The sequence below is a fragment of the Piliocolobus tephrosceles genome, chromosome X, assembly GCF_002776525.5.
Source record: "Piliocolobus tephrosceles isolate RC106 chromosome X, ASM277652v3, whole genome shotgun sequence".
NCBI lineage: Eukaryota > Metazoa > Chordata > Mammalia > Primates > Cercopithecidae > Piliocolobus > Piliocolobus tephrosceles.
Window position 1 is genome coordinate 74806107 of NC_045455.1, and position 22996 is coordinate 74829102.

The 22996-nt window shown below is 36.3% G+C and overlaps 1 protein-coding gene across 2 annotated transcripts in view; it reads left to right on the top strand.

Annotated features, from left to right (window-relative positions):
- VWA8 (von Willebrand factor A domain containing 8) overlaps positions 1 to 22996 on the top strand; it is a 390434-nt gene that overhangs the window by 48616 nt on the left and 318822 nt on the right. For both annotated transcript variants that reach the window (XM_023208911.1, XM_023208909.2), the window contains exons 5-8: positions 16085 to 16252; positions 20308 to 20472; positions 20832 to 20881; positions 21606 to 21714. In XM_023208911.1, coding sequence (XP_023064679.1) covers positions 16085 to 16252; positions 20308 to 20472; positions 20832 to 20881; positions 21606 to 21714 — 492 coding nt within the window. The remainder of the gene's footprint in view (positions 1 to 16084; positions 16253 to 20307; positions 20473 to 20831; positions 20882 to 21605; positions 21715 to 22996) is intronic.

Sequence of the window (22996 nt, forward strand, 5' to 3'; positions counted from 1 at the left end):
TGGATTTTTAAATGTGTTTATTATTTTAAGGAGAGCTTAACACTTTAGCTTTTTAGAAATTGAATTGTTTTAGGAAACTAAATTTGATTATCTAAAGATTTATTTGTTGGACCATTATAGTAAATTATTTAGATGAAACTTTTGGAAATTATACAGTCCTTTGGCCATTCTAAAAAGAATATTTTTAGATGATATATATTTTACAGTTTATAAAGTTTATAAAATATTTTAAGTGTCTTATCATGGCAGCATTTTGTACTCTTAGGTTTTGTTAGTGAATCCTACTCATTCTGATGAGCATCAGTTATTTACTGTGCTCTAATCCCACTGATAGCTTTGGGGCCTGTGATTGAGGTGCAGGAATGTTAGTCCTTTCTTTAAATTGCTTCAGATGACTTTTTGAGGTTTTATCTGATTTTCATATTTTTATTTTATCTTATTTTCTTGCAGTTAGTGTTCCTTACTGTGTTGTTCATAATCAGAGCCTATCAGTTCCTTGCTGCTTAAAGCCATGCAGTAATGTCCTATTACACCCAGCATAAGATCCAAACCCTATAATATGACCTACGTCATTCTGTAGGATCGAATGTTTGTCTACCACCTTTCCTTTTACTCCTTGCCTTACAGGCTGCAGCTGCAGTTGCCTTCTTTTTATTATTATTATTATTATTATTATTATTATTATTATTATTATTATTATACTTTAAGTTCTAGGGTACATGTGCATAACGTGCAGGTTTGTTACATATGTAAACTTGTGCCATGTTGGTGTGCTGCACCCATCAACTCGTCAGCACCCATCAATTCGTCATTTATATCAGGTATAACTCCCAATGCAATCCCTCCCCCCTCTCCCCCCATGATAGGCCCCGATGTGTGATGTTCCCCTTCCCGAGTCCAAGTGAGCTCATTGTTCAGTTCCCACCTATGAGTGAGAACATGCGGTGTTTGGTTTTCTGTTCTTGTGATAGTTTGCTAAGAATGATGGTTTCCAGCTGCATCCATGTCCCTACAAAGGACGCAAACTCATCCTTTTTTATGGCTGCATAATATTCCATGGTGTATATGTGCCACATTTTCTTAATCCAGTCTGTCACAGATGGACATTTGGGTTGATTCCAAGACTTTGCTATTGTGAATAGTGCCACAATAAACATACGTGTGCATGTGTCTTTATAGCAGCATGATTACTTTTGGGTATATACCCAGTAGTGGGATGGCTGGGTCATATGGTACATTTATGACAAACCCACAGCCAATATCATACTGAATGGGCAAAAACTGGAAAAATTCCCTTTGAAAACTGGCACAAGATAGGGATGCCCTCTCTCACCGCTCCTATTCAACATAGTGTTGGAAGTTCTGGCTAGGGCAATCAGGCAAGAGAAAGAAATAAAGGGTATCCAGTTAGGAAAAGAAGCAGTCAAATTGTCCCTGTTTGCAGACGACATGATTGTATATTTAGAAAACCCCATTGTCTCAGCCCAAAATCTCCTTAAGCTGATAAGCAACTTCAGCAAAGTCTCAGGATACAGAATCAAGGTGCAAAAATCACAAGCATTCTTATACACCAGTAACAGACAAACAGCCAAATCATAAATGAACTTCCATTCACAATTGCTTCAGAGAGAATAAAATACCTAGGAATCCAACTTACAAGGGATGTAAAGGACCTCTTCAAGGAGAACTACAAACCACTGCTCAGTGAAATAAAAGAGGACACTAACAAATGGAAGAACATACCATGCTCATGGATAGGAAGAATGAATGTCGTGAAAATGGCCATACTGCCCAAAGTTATTTATAGATTCAATGCCATCCCCATCAAGCTACCAATGATTTTCTTCACAGAATTGGAAAAAACGGCTTTAAAGTTCATATGGAACCAAAAAAGAGCCCGCATTGCCAAGACAATCCTAAGTCAAAAGAACAAAGCTGGAGGCATCACGCTACCTGACTTCAAACTATACTACGAGGCTACAGTAACCAAAACAGCATGGTACTGGTACCAAAACAGAGATATAGACCAATGGAACAGAAAAGAGTCCTCAGAAATAATACCACACATCTATAGCCATCTGATCTTTGACAAACCTGAGAGAAACAAGAAATGGGGAAAGGACTCCCTATTTAATAAATGGTGCTGGGAAAATTGGCTAGCCGTAAGTAGAAAGCTGAAACTGGATCCTTTCCTTACTCCTTAAATGAAGATTAATTCAAGATGGATTAGAGACTTAAATGTTAGACCTAATACCATAAAAACCCTAGAAGAAAACCTAGGTGGTACCATTCAGGACATAGGCATGGGCAAGGACTTCATGTCTAAAACACCAAAAGCAACGGCAGCAAAAGCCAAAATTGATGAATGGGATATGATTAAACTAAAGAGCTTCTGCACAGCAAAAGAAACTACCATCAGAGTGAACAGGCAACCTACAGAATGGGAGAAAATTTTTGCAATCTACTCATCTGACAAAGGGCTAATGTCCAGAATCTACAAAGAACTCAAACAAATTGACAAGAAAAAAACAAACAACCCCATCAAAAAGTGGGCAAAGGATATGAACAGACATTTCTCAAAAGAAGACATGCATGCAGCCAACAGACACATGAAAAAATGCTCATCATCACTGGCCATCAGAGAAATGCAAATCAAAACCACAATGAGATACCATCTCACACCAGTTAGAATGGCAATCATTAAAAAGTCAGGAAACAACAGGTGCTGGAGAGGATGTGGAGAAATAGGAACACTTGTACACTGTTGGTGGGATTGTAAACTAGTTCAACCATTATGGAAAACAGTATGGCGATTCCTCAAGGATCTAGATCTAGATGTACCATATGACCCAGTTGCCTTCTTTTGTGCTTGGTGTTTCCTCTGCTTGGTGTGAGTTTCTCTTTGTACTTTATATTCTTGCCTCCTTGTGATTCAGGTTATAAATTTCTTAGCTAAAGTAGCCACTGGCCATGCCTACCCCTTTTCCAAATATACCCTGCTGCACCAGGCTGTCATCGTACATGATATAATCTCCAGAGCACTTAGCACTCTCTGAACTTAGCTGTTTCCCTGCTCCCATGTTTGTTGTCTCTCCTCCCCTGCTAGAATATAGCTATCTTGCTCATCTCAGACACCTAAAAACAGTCTGGAACGTAAGTGACATATGTATTGATGGTAGATTTCATCTTTGGGTAATCAACCTTATTACAATTTTAACTAAATTAAGAATAAATAGGCTCTGGCCTTAATTTATTCATAAAAACACCGGGTGGCTTTTCTATGGATATTTGCCTTTTTGACATCTATTTTGAGTCGTCACAATGGATAATTTCCATTTGAATTCTAGATAGATGAACTTGCCAGTTGACTACCAGCTAGACATATATTTGTTATACTGAAAGACCTTTACATTTATTTTGTTTAAAAATTCCTTTTTACTTATTTAATATTCTTAACCATTGAATTTGATGTTTGGGCTGAAAGGACGGACGGTATTTTTATTCACTGTTAGGTGATCCCTGTAACCTAGGTGACCCAATATAGGTGAAAAAATACCTGTGGCTCTCTGGTGGGTATTGGGAGAAAGTTTGGGATTTTCAGTATCGTTCACATTGTATGCACCTATGACTGATATCCAAGTTATTACGAATTGATGTATCAGCTGGAAACTCCCAAATCCTGAGTTGTTGGTCATGGCCATTGAGCTCTTCACTAATTCTCACACAGGGTAAGGATGATTGATGATAAAGCAAGAGGTTAAACTGAACTACCTTTGAAGGCTAGAATTAGGTTAATAATAATATGTAATAGGGAATTTGTATTGTTTTCAAAGTAAAATTTATTTTTTCTGATTATGCAAGTCATAAATGCTCATTTGATAGATATAAATGCATATATGTGTTTGTATTTATTAACAAATATGTCTTGAATGATTGATATGTGCAAGGCACTGTCCAGATGCAGTGAACAAAAAAAAAAAAAACCCAAAAATCTCTGTTGTTATAGAGCTTATGTTTTAGTTGGGGAAACCAAACAGTAAAGAAGGATAGCATAATAGAGTAAATGCTAAAAAGCATAGGAAAGAATTGAAAAATTACTTGCTGTATTCCTCCTCAAGACCGGCAGTATGAATATTTTCTGTATTTCTTTCTGTCTATGTGCATATCTGTTTATAACGTATAATGTATAATTTTTACAAAAATGGTATACCATGTATATAAAGTTTATAGTGTTTTTTTAAAACCTGGCATTTTATCAGATGCGTCTCCTTGTGACATTAGATATTCCTCAGAGATATGATTTTTAGTATCCGTACAATATTTCATCAGATAGGTATGCTGTTATTTATTTAACATTCCTATTTTTTCTACCTTTTTATATTATTGGCCATTCAGGTTCTTTCTCACTTTTCACTAGTACAAATAACCACATCATTATTTAGAAATACATCCTAATCTGCACTTGGACAATCGGGGAAGATCTCTCTGTTTACTGCAGCCTCTGTGTTACAACTCAAGTCTTTGCTCCTTGTTATGTTGCTGTCGTACTCGGAACAACTCTTTTCTACTTTTTTTTTTTTTTTTTTTTGAGATGGAGTCTTGTTCTGCCACCCAGGCTGGAGTGCAGTGGCATGATCTCGGCTCACTGCAACCTCTGCCTCCTGGGTACAAGCAATTCTCGTATCTCAGCCTCCTGAGTAGCTGGGACTACAGGTGCACACCACCACGTTTGGGTAATTTTTGTATTTTTTTCATGGAGATATGGTTTTGCCATGTTGGCCAGGCTGGTTTCGAACTGACCTCAGGTGATCCGCCTACCTCGGCCTCCCAATGTGCTGGGATTACAGGCGTCAGCCACTGCAGCCAGCCTGCTTGTATAATGTTAACTGTTTGACAGATGCATGTAATTTGCTTTGAAAAAAAAAAGAGAGATGAAAAAGAAACTTTTATTGGGAGACCTGCATTGTGCTAGGTGCTTCGTATTATTGCATTTAATTCTCAGAACATCCTTAGGAGAAGGGTGACTCTTCCATCTTACAGATTAAGTAACAGGGGCTTAGAAGGTGATGGTTGTACAACTGATAAATAGCAGAGGTAAAATTTGAACCAGACTCTGTCCAATTACAAAGCTCAGATTCTTTAACCATATCATGCTACTTCCCTACAAAAATGATGACGAGTTGAGTGCAGTGGCTCATGCCTGTAATTCTAACACTTGAGGAGGTCAGGTGGGTGGATCACTTGAGGCCAGGAGTCCAAAGTTACAGTGAGCTATGATTAAGTCATTGCAATCCAGCCTGGGTAACAAAGTGAGACTCTGCTTATTAAAAAAAAAAAAAGTGATGATGATCATGATGACAGTGATAATAATGATCGTATTCATAACAGTAACAGCAACTAATTGTTTTTTAAGGTTTATTGTGTGCCCGGAGTTATCTGATTTAATCTGCAACACAGTCTGCGAGATAAGCACCAAAATGAGCCTAGTTTTAGACAGAAATGGAGGCTCAGTGAGTAATCTAAGTCACCCATAATAAGTAAATGGTAGAGTAACCAAAAATCAATCCGATTCTATTCTGATATGTTAAAATGAAGAACTTGAAATGTAATTTAAAAAATTTTTCTTTAGCTTCCTTAGTACTTTTACACTGTAGCTATTTTGAGTAAATTTGAAACTTTATGGACTCTATTTTTATTTAATGTCTACATTAATAATAGTTTATGTTTTATTAGGTTCAGTTACTTTAAATTTTTTTTCCAGCACTGCTTTGACTCTTAAACTGGTACACTGTCTAATACCCCTTGAGGATATTCTTATTTAGTAAATGAGGACACAGATATCCAGATTAATTGTTTGCCTAAGGTCTTATATCAAATCAGAAGCAAATCTAGAACAGGGACTTCAATACTTTTTGATTTTAGGTCACACACCTACTTTTATCTTGAAATCTTTCATGTCCATGTGTTGAGTGGTTAAAGCTGTGATGTGAGATGGCTGGGCCAGAAGGATCTTGCTGCATTTTTTTCTGAATTCTATTTGAGAAAATTAGGTCTCTGGAAGTTCTGTAGCTTAAGGACAAGAAGAGCACCTTATAGTTGGTCTAATTTCTACTTTGAGGAATGATTACAACTAGTCATTCCACATTAAAAAAAATACGTGTATTGCTTCTTTTTAAAAGAGATTTCACAAAAATTATACTACAATTATTTTATGTTACAACCTGTATAGAAAAATCTTCCAACTATCTAGCCTAAATCTCTCATGCTGATAGTTAAACTTGTTCTATTCTGTTTTCATAACAAGTGTAGGCATAGATAACTATCATCCTTCCTACAAAAATTCTTCCTAACCTTACATAACAGCATCTTTTAACTGAGTGGTTGCATGTTTATTCCATAAATGCTAATAGCCTGCTGTGAGCCAGTTTTGTACCCGTATGCCATAAAATACAGGGTTCTCATCCTTTGTAGAGCTAAGAATCCACTGGAGAGATGAAACATAGCTATGAGAGAGCAAGAGTACTTTGAGGTTGTACCCCCACACTTACATGCTATGCAAATGAGGCAAAGTGAGTATTGATGTAAGGAGGTTAAGATGCTTGAGTCTCTATTGGGCAGAAAACTTGTAACATTTACTTTTTTCTCTCCAGTTGAGTCTGAGATATGAGGAATGGCACAGTATATTGTTGCTATATTACTTAATGGACTTGCCATTTGTTCTATTCAGTTGCTTATTTTTAAACTTCATTCTTTACAAATGTAGTCATATTTATAAAGTTTGATAGTACATTTTGATAGTACTGATTAAGTATTTTAATGATTTTATAGGCTGTTTTAAGGAAGAATCAGGAAGCAAAGTGATACTGAAATAGTAACTAACTAGTGTTAGTTCTGAAAATTGAGCGTTTCAAATTTTGTTACCAAAGAGCATCTTCTCAATATTTTCTCCTTTTGGCTATAGTATTCTTATTTATATTTTTAAAGTTCAATTTCATATGTTCTGGGTCTACAACTATGTAACCAAAGGGCATATAGGGAGAAGATTTTAAAATCTTGGGCAATTCATTTTTGTCTATTAATTTGTTTTCTAAAAATTATACTATCCTTACCCATTTGCAATCCTCTTATAATATTCTTGCCTTTGGATTCAGTTGCACTGTAAAACATCCATTCTTGTTGCCATTTAGATAGTGTGTAAAATTAATAAATAATTTATATTGAATTAATAAGAAAAAAGGTTGGGAAGATTTTTCATTTTTTCATTTATTAATTTTTCTTTTTAGTTGACAATAGTCCATTTTCACGGGATATAGAGTGATACTTTAATACATGTATTCAGTCCATATATTGTGGGATCATATGATAGCTCCACTTTTAAACTTCTGAAGAACCTCCATATTGTTTTTTATAATGGCTGTACTAATTTACATTCCATCAACAGTGTGTAAAACTTCTCTTTTCTCCATATCCTCATCGACATCTGTTACTTTTTGTCTTTTTCACAATAGCCATTCTAACTGGGGTGAGAGAGGTCTCATTGTGGTTTTCATTGCATTTCTCTGGTGATTAGTTGAGCTTTTACTTATTGGCCATTTGTATGTCTTCTTTTGAGAAATGTCTGTTCAGATCCTTTGCCCATTTTTAAATCTTATCTTTTTTTTTTTTTTGCCATTGAGTTGTTTGAGCTCCTTGTATATTCTCAGTATTTGTCTCTTTATCCATTTGTTGTTGAATGATGCATTTGAAAATATTTTCTCCCATTCTACAGGTTTTCTCTTCACTCTGTTGATTTGTTTCCTTTTCTGTGCAGAAGCCTTTTCGTTTGATATAGCCGCATTTATCTATTTTTGCCTTTCTTATTTGTGCTTTATCAAATGCTTTTTCTGCATCTATTGAGATGGCCATGTGGTTTTTGTCCTTTATTCTGTTGATGTAATGTATCAGATTTATTGATTTGTGATTTTGAATCGTCCTTGCCTCTCTGGGATAAATCCCACCTGATTGTGGTGTGTTACATTTTTGATGTACTGTTGGATTTGGTTTGCTAGTATTTTGTTCAGGATTTTTGCACCTTCGTTTATCCGGGATATTGGGCTGTCGTTTTCTTTATTTGTGTGCTCTTGTCCAGTTTTGGTATCAAATGCTGGCCTCGTAGAATGAGTTTGGAAGAATTTTTCCCAATGCTGGAGCTAGTGGAGTTACCGGTGGTGGCAGCAGGTCTGAGGTGGGTGGCTCTCAGACTCTGGGAAGCACACGCATTGGCTCCGTTTGTCCTGGGGCAGCCTCCTTGCTGTGCTAGATTGCCTGTTTCCCAGGGTGCAAGGCTCTGTGTGGGCTCAGGTGCTGAGGTCATGGCTACACTGGTGGGTACATCTGGTGTTATGATGCTACAGACCTCTTGAGTGGATGTGGTTGGATGTTGGCAAAGCCCCAGGGATATGGAGATGCAGGGGCTGTTGGGCTCTAGGGGAGGATGTATTCTGGTGGTGACTTTGCTCTCAAAATCACATTTTTCATTTTGATTTAAAAAATACTCTTAATAAAGTTGAGGTAAGTCAAACAATCATGAAATTATTGCTCAAAGAGACTTTACAAATGGCTTGATTCAGTCTCCGTTTTCCTGCCAGTAAAATATCATTATCTTGAGGACAACTGAAGACTAAAAATATTGAGTAATGGTGCCTGGCTCAATTAGCTCTTTAGGTAGAAAAGCAAGGAGTTAATGAAGGCTCTCAGTGGTGGTGGTAGCAGTGGAAATGGAAAGTTGGTGACGGATGCGTAACATATTTAGAGGTCACACATACTGTGTGAGGAATCAGAAAAAATAAACTCTTTGGGAGGCTGAGGTGGGCCAATCACATGAGGTCAGGAGTTCAAAACTAGCCTGGCCAACATGGTACAACCCCATCTCTACTAAAAATACAAAAACTAGCCAGGTATGATGGCTCATGCCTATAATCCCAGCTACTTGGGAGGCTGAGGCAGGAGAATCGCTTGAACCTTGGAGGTGGAGGATACAGTGAGCCGAGATCATGCCACTGCGCTCCCATCTGGGGGACACAGCCAGACTCTGTCTCAAAAAAAAAAAAAAACACACACACACACACACGCCCCGTAATAATCCCTAGGTTGAAGGAAGAATGAATGAAACTTCAATTGAAATAGACATCAGAAAGAGGATTTGGTTTAGAGAAGAAGTTGCTGAGCTTGATTTCATTAAGCATGTTGAGTTTGAACATCTATATGAAGAGATTAAAGAGGCATTAGAGATGCCTATGGAGCTCAGAGACATGTTAGTCCATACAGTATGTTCCTCAACAATAATGAAATAAAGAAAATAAAAAAGCTTTGCTGTTATTGTAATTAATATAGCATATAACAGCCCCTGCCATATAATGGGTACTCAATGAAAGAATGAGGATTTGTGAGAATAGGTTAGATCTTTGCCAATGAAATAACAAGTGAGAGGAGAGGATGGGAAAAGGTTAAGGACAGCACCTTGAGAAGTGCTTACATTTTAGAGAACAGGAGGCAGAGGAAGGGCTAAGGAAGGATGGGGGAGAATCAGCATGATAATGTTAATCAAAGATAAAGTACATGAGAAGATCAAGGGAAGAGACTCGAAAAAAAGAAGAACATGAAGATCAAGAAAAAGCCATAATTTTGGGCAGTTCAATTATTGGTGCTTTCAAGTGAGTAGTTTTGGTAAAATAAGAACAGTGGAAGTTTGTTAGAGGCAGTGAGTATGTGCATTTTTTTTTAAAAGAGGCTTGAAGATAAGGAAAGGATAAAGAGAGAATATTAAGAGGTATCAGCACTGTAGCTTTTCTGAAAGTATAGAGATGTTTGTGGAAGATAAGTGATTTGGAAATACAAGTAGGAAGTGATATATTTGATGGAAGAAAGTTTTGGAGGATGTGGGAGGGGATGCTGCTAAGCTCAAAGTAGAAAGGGCTAGTCCTGGAGGTGTGGGAGGAGTGATACTTTGTCAAAGATAGAAGTCATAGTACAGTAGAAAGATGCAGACACAGAGGGATTATGAAATGAAGTGGAGGAGAGTCATAGAATCTCAATTCATGTGACTTTAGTCATAGTAAAGTACTGGGCAGGGTCATTTGAAAGAGGTGAAGAAAGACATTGGAGGCTTGGCTTTGCAATAACTTACAAGAAATAAAGGAAATAATGTTTGAATAGTAATGAGGGTTGAGCTGAAGTTGAACAATGTGAATTTGTGGTAGCCTCTCCTTATGTCTCATCACAGATTAATCTAGATTGTAGTAGAGCTAATGGGAGGAGAAAATGTCCCATCTCTAGGGTATTTTCATTGTCTTCATCAACTCATCCCATAGGCTTGTAAATTAAGTACTTTTTACAACAGTGCTCTTAATAGCAGACTCATATTTTATTTGGGTTTCAGAAATCAGGCAAGAAATGGGATAGTCCTCTTATTCTCTTTCCTTATTCCCTTAGTCCTGGAAAGGGAGTTACAGCTTTTTGAGTAAGAAACATATTGTGGACCTTTTCACAGTTAAAGATGGAGCTGTATCATTCTTTTTAATATCTGTGTAGAAGTCCATCATATTAAATTACCACAGTTTTTTTGCTATTCCTCCACAGATTGGCATTTGAGGTTTTTTGGTTCGTTTGTAATTATAAAACAGTGTTTTGATGACTGGATAATACACATCATTGTACACTAATCTTATCATTTCCTTTAGATAAATCTATTGAAGTAGAATTTCTGGATTAATAACATAGCCATTTCCATTTTTATTATATCTTTCTAAATTACTCTCCATAAGCTTATCATTTTGTACTCTGACCAACCATGAATGAGAGTTCTGGTTTCATCTTAACCTTACTGACACTGGATATTATCATTCTTTTTTAATCCTTGCCAATTTGAAAGTCTAAAAATATCACGTTTTACCTTTAGCTCTCTAATAACCAGTGAAGTTGAAGATATATTTTTGTGGTGCTAATTTGCATTTTATGTTAATTTTTTAAATAATCTATAAAAATTCAATTTATACTAAAGATATTTATGTGGTCTTTATTGTATACATTACAAACATATCTTCCAAGTTTTCAGTCTTTTAGTTTGAGATATTTTTTGCTGTATGGACAAGTTTGAATGTAGTCATATCTATTAATTTTTTTCTTAATGGTATCTGCCTTTGAGTTACTGGAAAGATTTTCCTCAATTCAAGATTATTTTCAAAACGTCACTTATATGATTATTCAGTAATTACATGATTTTACTTTTATCATTAAATGTTTAAATTCATTTGGATTTCTTTTCCAAATTCCTAATTTCTACTAATTTGAAGTGTACTTTTCTTATATTTTAAAATGTTTAATCATTTTTATTAGCTAGTTTCCTTATCTGGAAAAGGTAATACATGTAGTAATAGCAAAAAAAAATTTTTTTTCCAACAGTGCAAGAGGGTTATTTCAAATCTCTCTGACTTCTTTTAGTTACAAGAGTTTCTTGTTCGTACAGTACATTTCTAGAGAGACTAGCATACCTTCTTAAATTCTGTTTTATTGATTTGCCTATCTAGGCATGGTTCTTTCTATTCCTAAATTAAACTCACTCCTAATTGCTTTTCTTTTACAGAATTTTCCTGGCAGTTTGTCTAATGGATTATTAAGGGAAAGTTAGAGACATTTAGAAGCCACTGTCAGAAACTGAATCTTTGCGTAATTGGTTTTTCTTACATTAATATTTTTTAGGAGAAAGAAAGAAAGAGCTTTGGTAAATGTTTTTGTAAGAAAAACTAAAAAAAAAAAATAATAAATTTGCAGGTAAAGCAAATGAAAAGAGAGGCTTAAACTGAGGTTTGTTATATCTTGAAAACAATTTAGCAAACAGGAAGTTTCACAGTTCTTAATTAAGTCACATGAGGATAACAGCATAATTAGTGGGTTAGGTTGATTTAAAAGACTAATGAACCTTTTCTGTTAACTACCTCTCTTTTCAGATATTTTTAGGCAGGTGGTTAGTTTCATTTCTGCTTGGTTCTAGAGATTTCACTGAGTTGATGATGATTTGAAAAACAATGTTGATTTGGGGAAATGTGATTGTAGTTATCTCTAGAAGACTTTGAGGTCGATTGCACTGCTGTATGACCATGTATGCTCTATGTTGAACTGAGTATTTTGTGTGTGTAGAAATGTTTTGTGTGTGTTTGGTTTTGTTTCTCTACATAGATAACACAGCAAATTCCTATGCCTAGTAAAACCAGACTCTCTGAGATTACTAATAACCTCTAGTTGTGATTATTTACTGACTTTTTTTAGTTCTTCATCTACTCGTCTTCTCTCAATTTAAGGACAGGCTAAAATTTTAGCCATGCAATTTTCAGATTATATAACCTCTCTTCCAATAAATTGAGTAAAATATTGTGTACCTCAGAGGACTGTCATAGGGTTAAATTAAATAGTATACTTGGAGCGCCTGATACATGTCAGTTATAAACTTGTAGGCCCTACCATGTTCCCACTCACTAAATAGACCAAACTATCTTCAACATCTAGTAGCAACTCTTTTAGTTTTAATTCAATAATTATACTTTCTCTTTTCTGTACTCCTCTACTAGCTCCTCTTCATCATCATTTAAACATGCTCAAGTTTTTTAATCATAAAAAAAAAAAAAAAAACTGCTATCTCTCACACTGTTCCCAGCCAAGTCCCTGCAACAGGCGTCTCCTTTTTCCTCCTCATGGCCAATTATTTTGCAAAATGTTGCTCAGTTTAGGTTTGTCTGATGTTTCCTTATGATTTGATTGACATGATGCATTTTTAGCAAGATTAATGTAAAAGTGATGTTGTGCGCATCTCAGGGTATCATATTAGAAGTCTGGTATGTGAGATTGATATAGCTCATTACTGGTCACATCGACTTTGATCACTTGGTTAATTAAGGTGATATCTGCTAGGTTTCTGCAGTGTTGTATTATTTTTCACTTTGTCATTTTAAAATATTTTGTAAGGAGATACTTTGAGTATATACAAATGTCCTGTTTCTCATCATACACTTACCCACTAATTTACCATCCGTTTTGGATTCTTGACTATGACAGTTATTACTATGGTGTTTGTGAAATTGATTATTTTCTATTTCTATCATTCTTTAGTAGTAGAGATTCTTAAATTGAGGTCTCTGCTCTATACATACCTCTGTATGCATCTGATTGTGGAGAAAAGTTGCAGCATTGACCAGATTTTCAAGAGATCATCAAATGGTGTTCTCTTTTTTCATCTATCCCTACTTTTTCAACTTTGTGGTCACAGTATTGCCATTGGAGTAGATGGAAAGAAAACCTTGTGTATTTGGCTTCTGTTTTTGATCTGTCTACATAGCTTATTTTGAATTCCTTTGAAGAGATTCAGTTGACAGCAGACCACAGTATACCTGAGGTGAATGAGAGTGGAACTGCAGTGTATGTTGTTGTCCTGTGTTGTCAAGACTTTGCTTTTTGTGGCCCATAGGTGGTGAACCATTATATTTTGATCTGTATATTTCTAGTTTTACCTCAAAGAATGTGTGTTTTCATCCCTATGGAGTTTTTAAAAAGTCAAATACAGTATTTAGTCTGTCTGATAAGTAAGATTGCTAAAAGTTTTAGATTTTTTAAAATAATATTACCTTAGGTTATGATAACAATTTCTTTTTTGTTCTGAGCTATGCTTTCTTGAAGTAAATATATTTTTGTGAACAAAAGCTTAATGGAAACCTTAACTGAAACATGAATTTTTATAAGAAGTAGTTTGTATTCTTGCTTTGTCGCCCAGGCTGGAGTGAAGGGGGTTGATCTTGGCTCATTGCAACCTCTGTCTCCCGGGTTCCAGTGATTCTCCTGCCTCAGCCTCCCACGTAGCTAGAATTACAGGCGCCTGCCACCACAGCCGGCTAATTTTTGTAATTTTAGTAGAGACGGAGTTTCACCATGTTGACCAGGCTGGTCTTGAACTCCTGACCTTGTGATCCACCCTCCTCGGCCTTCCAAAATGCTGAGATTACAGGCGTGAGACACCGAGCCCAGCCAATATTTTGACTTTTAATATCCCAGAAACTATTTCTATGGCTTTGTCCTTTATACAACTAGCAAAAATGAGATTCTTTTTTTTGTTGTTGTTGTTCTTTAGGAACTACTAAGTCACTTCTACCTATGCTTTTTTTTTTTTTTTTTTTTTAAATCTTCTAGAACAAGATAGCTACTCTGGTAGAAGAGAATTAAAATATTGCAGTAGTGATATATTTGAAGGATTATTCATGAATTGATCTTATTCTTGAAATGGATGATTCCCTTGAGTCTAATATAGCTTCCATGAAGTTTATCATTTTACAACATTATGCAGACACTTGAAATCAACTAAGCTCTACTATACAGTGCAAAATTCAACAGTTTATTAAAATAGGATAGTATGCAAGCTTGATTAAGCAATGCCTCTTTTCTACACTTGGAAAATCAGTACATTGCTACTCCAGAAATTTATTTGGATATTAGGTCTTAAAAAAATAGAGATATGTTTTCCCCTCATCAAACATTTAGATCTTTTTTTGGATAATTACTATAGGGAAAATTAAATTTTAAGTGAGGAGTCAGTATAAGTAAAGACACAAAGACATACACACAAAGCAGTATGGTGTGTACATGTGTAGAAGGAGATAGCCAGTTTATTGTCACAGAAATACCACATGTGAGGCAACTAATGTCAGGAGATGGTGTTGGAGAGATAGGTAGATGCCGCATTGTGATAGGCTAATATGCCAAATTAAGGAGCTTGGACTATTGGGAGGCGATCTGAGAGGTAAGGAGAGCCTGAACTAGGGAAGGGGTAGAAAGGGATAAGTTCAAGAAACATCGAAGGCTCTGGCATGGGTCAATGGTGCTCACACCCCAGATAGAAAATAAAGAAGAGAAGCAGATTTGGAGAAAATAGGATATTTTCAGCGTTGTACAAGGGACCTGAGGTACTTATGGGGTCTGAGGGACCCCATATGAGGTACTAATGAGACTACATGATTCTGAAACTTAGGGGAGTGTCAGAACCCCAAGATTCTGGGGGGTCATTAGCATAAAGGTGGTAGTTGGAACTATGTGATTGAGTAAGATTTTCAGGGAGGTCCTAATAGGGTAAGAAGAGCTGTGTGTTAAGGGTGTAATTCTGGGCATCACCCACATTTAATGGACAGGCAGAAAAGACAAAACAGTTTTCCTAGGACAATGCAGTGCCACGGAGACTAATGAAGGTGATTTTTAAGGGGGGCAATAACAATATACATTTAGCACCATTCATCCTCTGTCTGTGGTTGAATGTGCAGAAGAAACATGACTGAGGTTTTCCTTTTTTAGCAGAACATGAAGGATTTTGACGAAAAGTAGTTTTCTATGTTACTAAGGACCTATAGTTTAAGGAAAATATTTTTTTCATATCTATAGTAACTTTTTAATTACAGTTTACTTTATTTCCTACTTTTCTCCATTACTAATTTTCTTAAAATTTATTGGAAGACCTAAGTCAGTCTGCTATTGGCCAATGTAAAATCTGACTCTTTTTCTGTTTCTAAGTGTGTAATGTTGTCAGCATCGAGCATCACACTAAGCCTGTATTTTGATGATGACTTACGTTTACAAATGTCACAGTCTCCGAGCCTTCTCACCTAGCGTTTTGATCATCACAAGAAGCTTGTGGGATAGGTAGGACAGATATCTTCATTTTTCTTTTCCCGTTGTGGAATCTGTGCCCTTGTTTAATTATGTTCTTTGTTCATAGATAGCTGTTAGTTTTTTATTTCATTGGGTATATAATCTAAAATGTTAAGGCTGAAAGGAACTTCAGAAATCCTCTTTTTCAATATCTTTATTTTAAAAATGAATAAACAGGCCCAAAGAGGTAAAATCACTTTCCTAAGATCATATAGGCAGAAAAAGCAAAACAAGATCTGCAACTCAGCTTTATTGATTTCTGGTCCCTATAACAAGAACTGCAATTTAAATTTGCTTTACAAGTAATGTTAGGCCAAGCTCTGCAACTTCAGTATTCTCATTTTGCTTTTATGTTTCTTGGAAATAGTGTGCAGTTCGTGCAGCCACAGAAGGCAGAACTCTCATTTTGGAAGGTTTGGAAAAGGCAGAGAGGAATGTTTTGCCTGTTTTGAACAACTTGCTGGAAAACAGAGAGATGCAGCTTGAAGATGGACGCTTCCTGATGTCTGCTGAGCGTTACGACAAACTTCTCCAAGTAAGAGAAGAAAATCCCACTGCTTTGTCTTTGCTGTCAGGCTGTCGGCAGTGCCATTTTATTGTATAGGACATGGCCCTATTGGAATCAGGACAGATGTTCAGATGACCCTTATCTTGGGTAAATTGCTGAAGTCATGAGTTTACAGTTTTACAATGCTCTTCTGTTTGTAGACTTTGTCAAAAGACCCCCAGATTTTTACTGTCTTTTTTTTTCTGGTTAGTGTAATAACTATTCTCTTTTCCTTTTTTTTCCCTATTTTTTCTTCTTCTCTTTCTTCCTCTTTTCCCATCTCCTTTTTTCCCCCTTCTTTCTTTCTCTTAACAACTATTTAATAAAAGGCTAATGACTTCTAGATAGTGCTAGTCACCAGATACAAAGCTGAAGAAAGTCCAGTTCTTAGCTTCAGGAAGCTCAAGGTCCAGTAGGTATTGACAGAAATGAATACAATATTTAAAGGATATCCTGTTCTGATGACCCAAGCCACCAGCATCACATGCTAGGGTTGCTGTAGGAACCTCCTAACTGTACTCCCTGCTTCCATCCTTCCTTCCTGACACTGTTCTCAACACAGCAGTCAGTGATCGCCTTAACAATGCATCCATCTGGGGACATTCCTATACTCTAACCCTGATGGCTTCTTGTTCCACTCAGAGTAAAATTCAAAGTTTTTACAATGCAGTATAGTACCCTTTGTTGTCTGCTTCCCTCTACTAGAATATAAGTTTCACAAGGGCAGGGATTTTTGTAACTGGTATTATCTCAAGTTCCTAGATCAATGCCTGGCACATGGTAGTTGCTCAATAACTATTTGTTGAATGAATGAATAAGTACCATGGAATGATTAAATGCTGTGATAAACATGCATATAAATACAACAACTGGGGAATGTGGGGACTCTTCAAAGGCTTGGTAGATGGGTTCATGTAATGTCACAAATGACAAGAAGACATTTAGCCCTTGTTCATCCAACTCAAGCTGTACCACGCTGGATCTCTGTGTGGTTAACCCAGACTTCTATGACTGACTGCTCTGCCTGTACATTCTAGGACCTAGAGTCTCTCTCATACCAGTTCTGTACATGTGTGCTACCTTACTACCCCAGGTTGGTTGCAAATTGATCAGGAGCAGGATCTGTGTCTCATACTTCTTGGTCTTGCTCCCAGGGTGCTAATATGAGCCCAGAACACACTAGGCCCTAAATAATGAATGTCAATGCCAGAGGGTTTGATTGCACTGATGCTGCATGGCTGGCAGGGCCAGAAGCAGTCTGTTTCTTTACTATTTGTGGGAGTTTCTAGATGATGCTTTCTTGTGAAGTACAGTCATTTTCCTCTGGATCTATTCATGGAGCATCTCGTTCTGATATAATCAGAAGGAGATAATCAAGGATTTAATCAAGTAGAAAAAGTTAAATTCATTTATTCATACTGTTAAATTACCAAAATGAAAGCTTTTTAATTTGTTTTTTAAAAGGCTGTTATGCAGAACGTTTTCTCTTTAGATGCTTTCTAATTTACAAAATAACTACTTGCTACTAGAGATTGTATTAGTGTTCACCATTTTTAGTAAATAATTTGGAAAAAATACTCAGAATATGGAATTTTTTTTAAAGTATAGGAGTTACTTCACAACGAAAAGTTTGATATGTTCTTTATTCTTATAGAAGATTCTGTGCAAAGTTATTGAACATATTACTTTGGATAGAAATTCACGATATGTGAGTCAAAAGAGGTTTAGTGACTGGGTGCGGTAGCTCACGCTTCTGACCCTAGCACTTTGGGAGGCTAAGGCAGGCAGATCACCTGAGGTCAGGAGTTCAAGATCAGCCTGGTCAACATGGTAAAACCTTGTCTCTACTAAAAATACAAAAATTAGCTGGATGTGGTGGCATGCACCTGTAATCCCAGCTACTTAGGAGGCTGAGGCAGGAGAATCGCTTGAACCCAGGAGGCTGAGGTTGTGGTAAGCCAAGATTGCACCACTGCACCTCAGCCTAGGTGAGGGAGCGAGACTGTGTCAAAAAAAAAAAAAAAAAAAGAGGTTTAGTATGCAAAGAATGCTTATTATTAAGTGAGAAGGGTCTACTACATTTTTCTCCCAAAGTAAATATCAGTATAAACACATAATGTTTTATCGGTAAATGTTATTTCTGTGTTCATAGAATCTGTCTCATAAGAACCTCACAGCAGATAGGCAAGATCCCTTCACAAAACACTATCATCTTATGACAATTTTATGCTAAAAAGATTCTAACACCATAACGTAAGCCCCATTTATTTCTAGGTAGCTTTGATATTCTAAATTTAATATTTCAAAAATGTTATTGGTTTCATAAAGGTGTTTATAGTAGAATTCTGTTATTATGGAAAGAGATACAAAGTTCAGTTTGTATGAACTTTTATTTAACATTTTTGGGTAAATGAAAAAGAGAAATATTTAGTCAGCTCTCTGAAGTTTCTACTTTTGGTTTGTCAGACAGGGCTAGATCTAGACTCTCACTTTCTAGTGTTTATGACGTAGTGTCAGTGTATTAATTAGATGTATGATTGCTGATTTTGATTCATACCAAATGATTGAAATAATTATTTCAATAATTATTTATTATTTTTTAAATTAATTCATGCAGTCAGTCAACAGACATTTGTCCTGTTATACACTAGAGATAATAAGTCCTCTCAAGAGTGTGGAGCTAGCATGAGACAGTCATGTATATAAGCAAATGCACAAATAAATAATGATAGAAGCTTGCATAAGATAAAGTAAAAGGGTACAAAAATGATTCTGATGAGGGAAGGGGATCTGAGTTTTATGAAGATGTTTTTTGTGTTGAGTTTTGACTGACCCTTGTGTTTATGCTGTGCAAAGTGAAAAGGGTGTTGTTCCAAGAAGATGGAGTCGTGTTGGTGAAGCAGCCTCATGTGTTTGGAGAGCTGCAGTTGGGAGACGGATTGGAGCACAGGATCATGGAAGGAAGGTCAAGGGGACGGGCGTGCACTGGTTGCTGAGACTGAGAGAATCAGAGCTTCTGCCAGGAAAGGCCTTGAGCGCCTTCTTAAGAGTTTCTATATTGTCATTTGGGCTGTGAAGAGTTGCTGAAAGATGTGGATGCTTCTCTCAGAATGTACAAATGTGCATTCGTACAAACTTAGTCAATACTGTAGATCCTGCTGCTGAAGAATGTGAAGAGCCATTGATAGAGTTAGGCAGAGAAGGAAGGAAATGAGATTTAACAGGTGCCTGCTATGGGCCACTTGTTTGCACACACATTTTCACATTTAGTTTTCCTAGCAGTCACAATAATGTAGATGGTATTTTTCCTACTGAGAAGGCTAAGGTTCCAAAGGTATAATGACATGCATGTGCTAACATTTAGTAAAAGTATACATCAAGCAGTTGAGCCAGGATTTGTGACTCCAAAACCCGTACTGTTTCCGTTCTCTAAGCTCCACTATATACTAGTTGCAGGACCATGGGACAAGTTATATAACTCCTTTGAACTTTAGTTCATTCATTCATGTAAAAAGGAGATTGTCTATATTGGATTCTGGTGAAAGTTAAATGAGAAAAATCCATGGAATGTGCTTACCACATAGTAAGTTTCCAAAACATGTTATTACGAGTAATATGCGTTGCTAGGAATACCCATAAACATAATTATGTATTTAAGGTCCACTGGTAATCAATCACAGCTCTGCTGGTGACCTGCCCATTGGGGACTACCTTTGTTACAACCTCTAGTCATGTCTTTTCCTTACCCCCAACTCTTTCCCTCTGTGTTACTGACTAAAGCTTGGAGATCTGACCCAAGTCTCCTTTATTCCTTGGTGTGTTAACTGCTTTCCCTTTCAGACACCCCAGTCTTCATGTTGTGAGACTGCCCTGGCATCCTGAACCTGACTTCACTTTGCTGCCTTCCTTGACAGTTTGGTTTTGAGAGTGTTCTCCAATACAGTTTTCTCAACAGTCAAGTCCTAAGTCCCTGGACTTGGCAGCTCTTATAGTTATGATCTGTATCATTTATGCTATAGCTTCTGGATCTCTTACTTTTATAGGATCATACCAAAAAAGAATTGGATTCTTGGAACATTGTCCGAGTTAGTGAAAATTTCCGAGTGATCGCCTTGGGCTTGCCAGTGCCAAGGTATTCTGGGAATCCATTAGATCCCCCTCTTCGTTCTCGATTTCAAGCCAGGGATATTTATTATTTACCCTTTAAGGTAAGTATGACCAAGGATGATTTATTTTTTAAACAGTTTTTCTATTTATAACAAGAAATTCAATGCTATAAAAATGTTACTGCATTTTTAAATGTCTTCCTCAGTAGGTCATGGAAAGATATGAGAATAAAGAGTAAAGAAAATCTCTGGAAACTAGGAAGAAACATTATTATGGCATTATTTGAAGGACTTTTTAAAAGGCTGGCTTTTCTTTTAGAAAATGAAATGTATCAATAAATGATTTTTTGCTATTAAATATTTAGTGTCTGCTTAATTAAAAGGTTGTGTGTATAAAACATTTGCACTTAATCCGTTACATTTCTTTTTAATTAATTTAATATGTTTCTGTATTACTTTAGGACCAACTTAAGTTGTTATATTCAATTGGAGCCAATGTTTCTGCTGAGAAGTAAGTATATTTTTATAAATATCTGGACACTGAATATTGAATTTGTTTTGTCTGTTCATTGATTGATTCATTCATTCATTCAACATCTGGAATTCTTATAAGAATTTTTCAGTATTAGAATGTTTGGTGACAAAATTAATAACATATCTTTGGCGAGAAACTCAAGATCTAATAGAGTTGAAAGATATGTGAATAGCTTTGGTTAACATGGTATGGTAAGTGCCATAATTTCAAAATATTGAGGGTATTAGTTGAGATTTTATAAGGGCTTCACAAAAGCATTGGCGTTTGAAATGGGTCCTAAATAATGAGCAAGTTTTTGCCAGATAGAGAATGGAATCAAGGAATTCGAACAGAATAAGTTTTTTTTTTTTAAGCATGGTACGTGAGAGTTTATGCCTTGTTCTTAGGGCCATAAAAAAACTCTTGAAAGGCTAGAGTTTAGGTTTGGGATTACGAAATGTAAGAGATGAGGCTATCAGGGTAGATTTGGACCAGGTGTTGAGAAACCTCAAATATTGTGATAAATTTAGGAATATATTTGCATCTAATCAACTTCTGAGTTTTAAGTAGGATATTATGATGCGGAGCCATTGCCCCTTAAGAATTAATATTAGGGATCATCTTTTTAGATTAATTAAATTGGCCCCTGTATTTTATATTTAACAGACTTACACATTTTATGTTTTAAAACTATTAAAATTTAATATCATTTTTCCCTTAGAGTTTCTCGGCTCTTGTCCTTTGCCACAACTCTGTGTTCCCAAGAATCTTCTACTCTTGGACTTCCAGATTTTCCTTTAGACAGTTTAGCAGCTGCAGTACAAATCTTGGTAAGTAAAATAAATTAACGACTGGCATACCCAAATATGTTAAAAAATTTGAAAGTTAATCATTAGGGATTAATGACTTCAGTTTGCTTTTGTCATACTCTTCTATAAATATTGTAAAACCTGAGATTAATTTGTTTTGCAGTGCAGTAAACTGTACAGAGACCAAGGACGTGTTCTGAGCCCCTGAAGAGCTTTCAGCTTTGGAGTGGGAGCTAGACATGCAATCTCAGTGAAGTCCTACAGAGGAAAGGAAGGCTTTAGCCTGGTCAAGTAAAAGGTGTGCTGCAGTGTAAGTTAGGCCTCAGAGCTGTCCTTACCTGAGTTAGAGGAGCTAGGGCTTTCACACTGCTCTAGCTCCCATCAGTCTCTGTGTCATGGTTGTCTCAGGGACACAAATTTCTAGATACTAACTGCTCTCCCAGCATGTGTGCAAGTGTGGCTTCAAGAGCCCAAGGATGTCTTCTTAGAAAGACCTACAGCAGTTGCTGTTGGAAGAGAAAGCTAGGAGGCACAAGAGAGAATACAAACAGATCTGAGGGGATCTGATAGAGTATAGACATTGTCCACTACAGTTTCACAAAGGGCATGGCCGTCATGTCTGGAGTGATAGAAATGCCTTCCAGGCAAGAAGTCAAAGCACAGGCAAATGTGTTTAATCACAAAAGGGCCTAGTATCTTTGGAGAATGAGAATAAGTTGTATCCCTAAAGCAAGTGTGTGTGGTAGAGGGAGAAGTTAGAACGCTATTGTGAAATGTTTTGTATGATGAATGAAGTTTCCTGGATTTTATGATGTGGAAAAAGTGGCTTATCAGAGAATATTAAGTAGGTGGGCTATGAAGGTGACCAGACTTATGTTGGAGGAAGACACCTTTGTTGGCAGTGAGGGAATGACTAGGGAGCTTTTTTAACACTCAGTGAGACGCTGTGGAAGAGGGCACCATCCAAGATAGTGGGGATACTATCTTAGGCAAGAGACTTATATTTAAACTTTAATGTATGTATGTATGTATGTATGTATATATGTATGTCTGTTTCCTGTGAGTCAGGGAGCCTAGGTATTGTTGACATTGTTCTTTACATCCAGAACAGAATTTCTCCTCCTGTTTATTAAATCTTATACTTTTATCGAATCTTTTTGTTTTTGCTTAGAGCATTTTATTTTGAAAATTCTCAAATGTAAAAAAAGTTGAAAAATAGTAATTTCATAATCTCCTCACCTACAATCACCAATTATTAATATATTGGTACATTTGTTTGCATGTGCTTTTTTCTTTTTTTTTT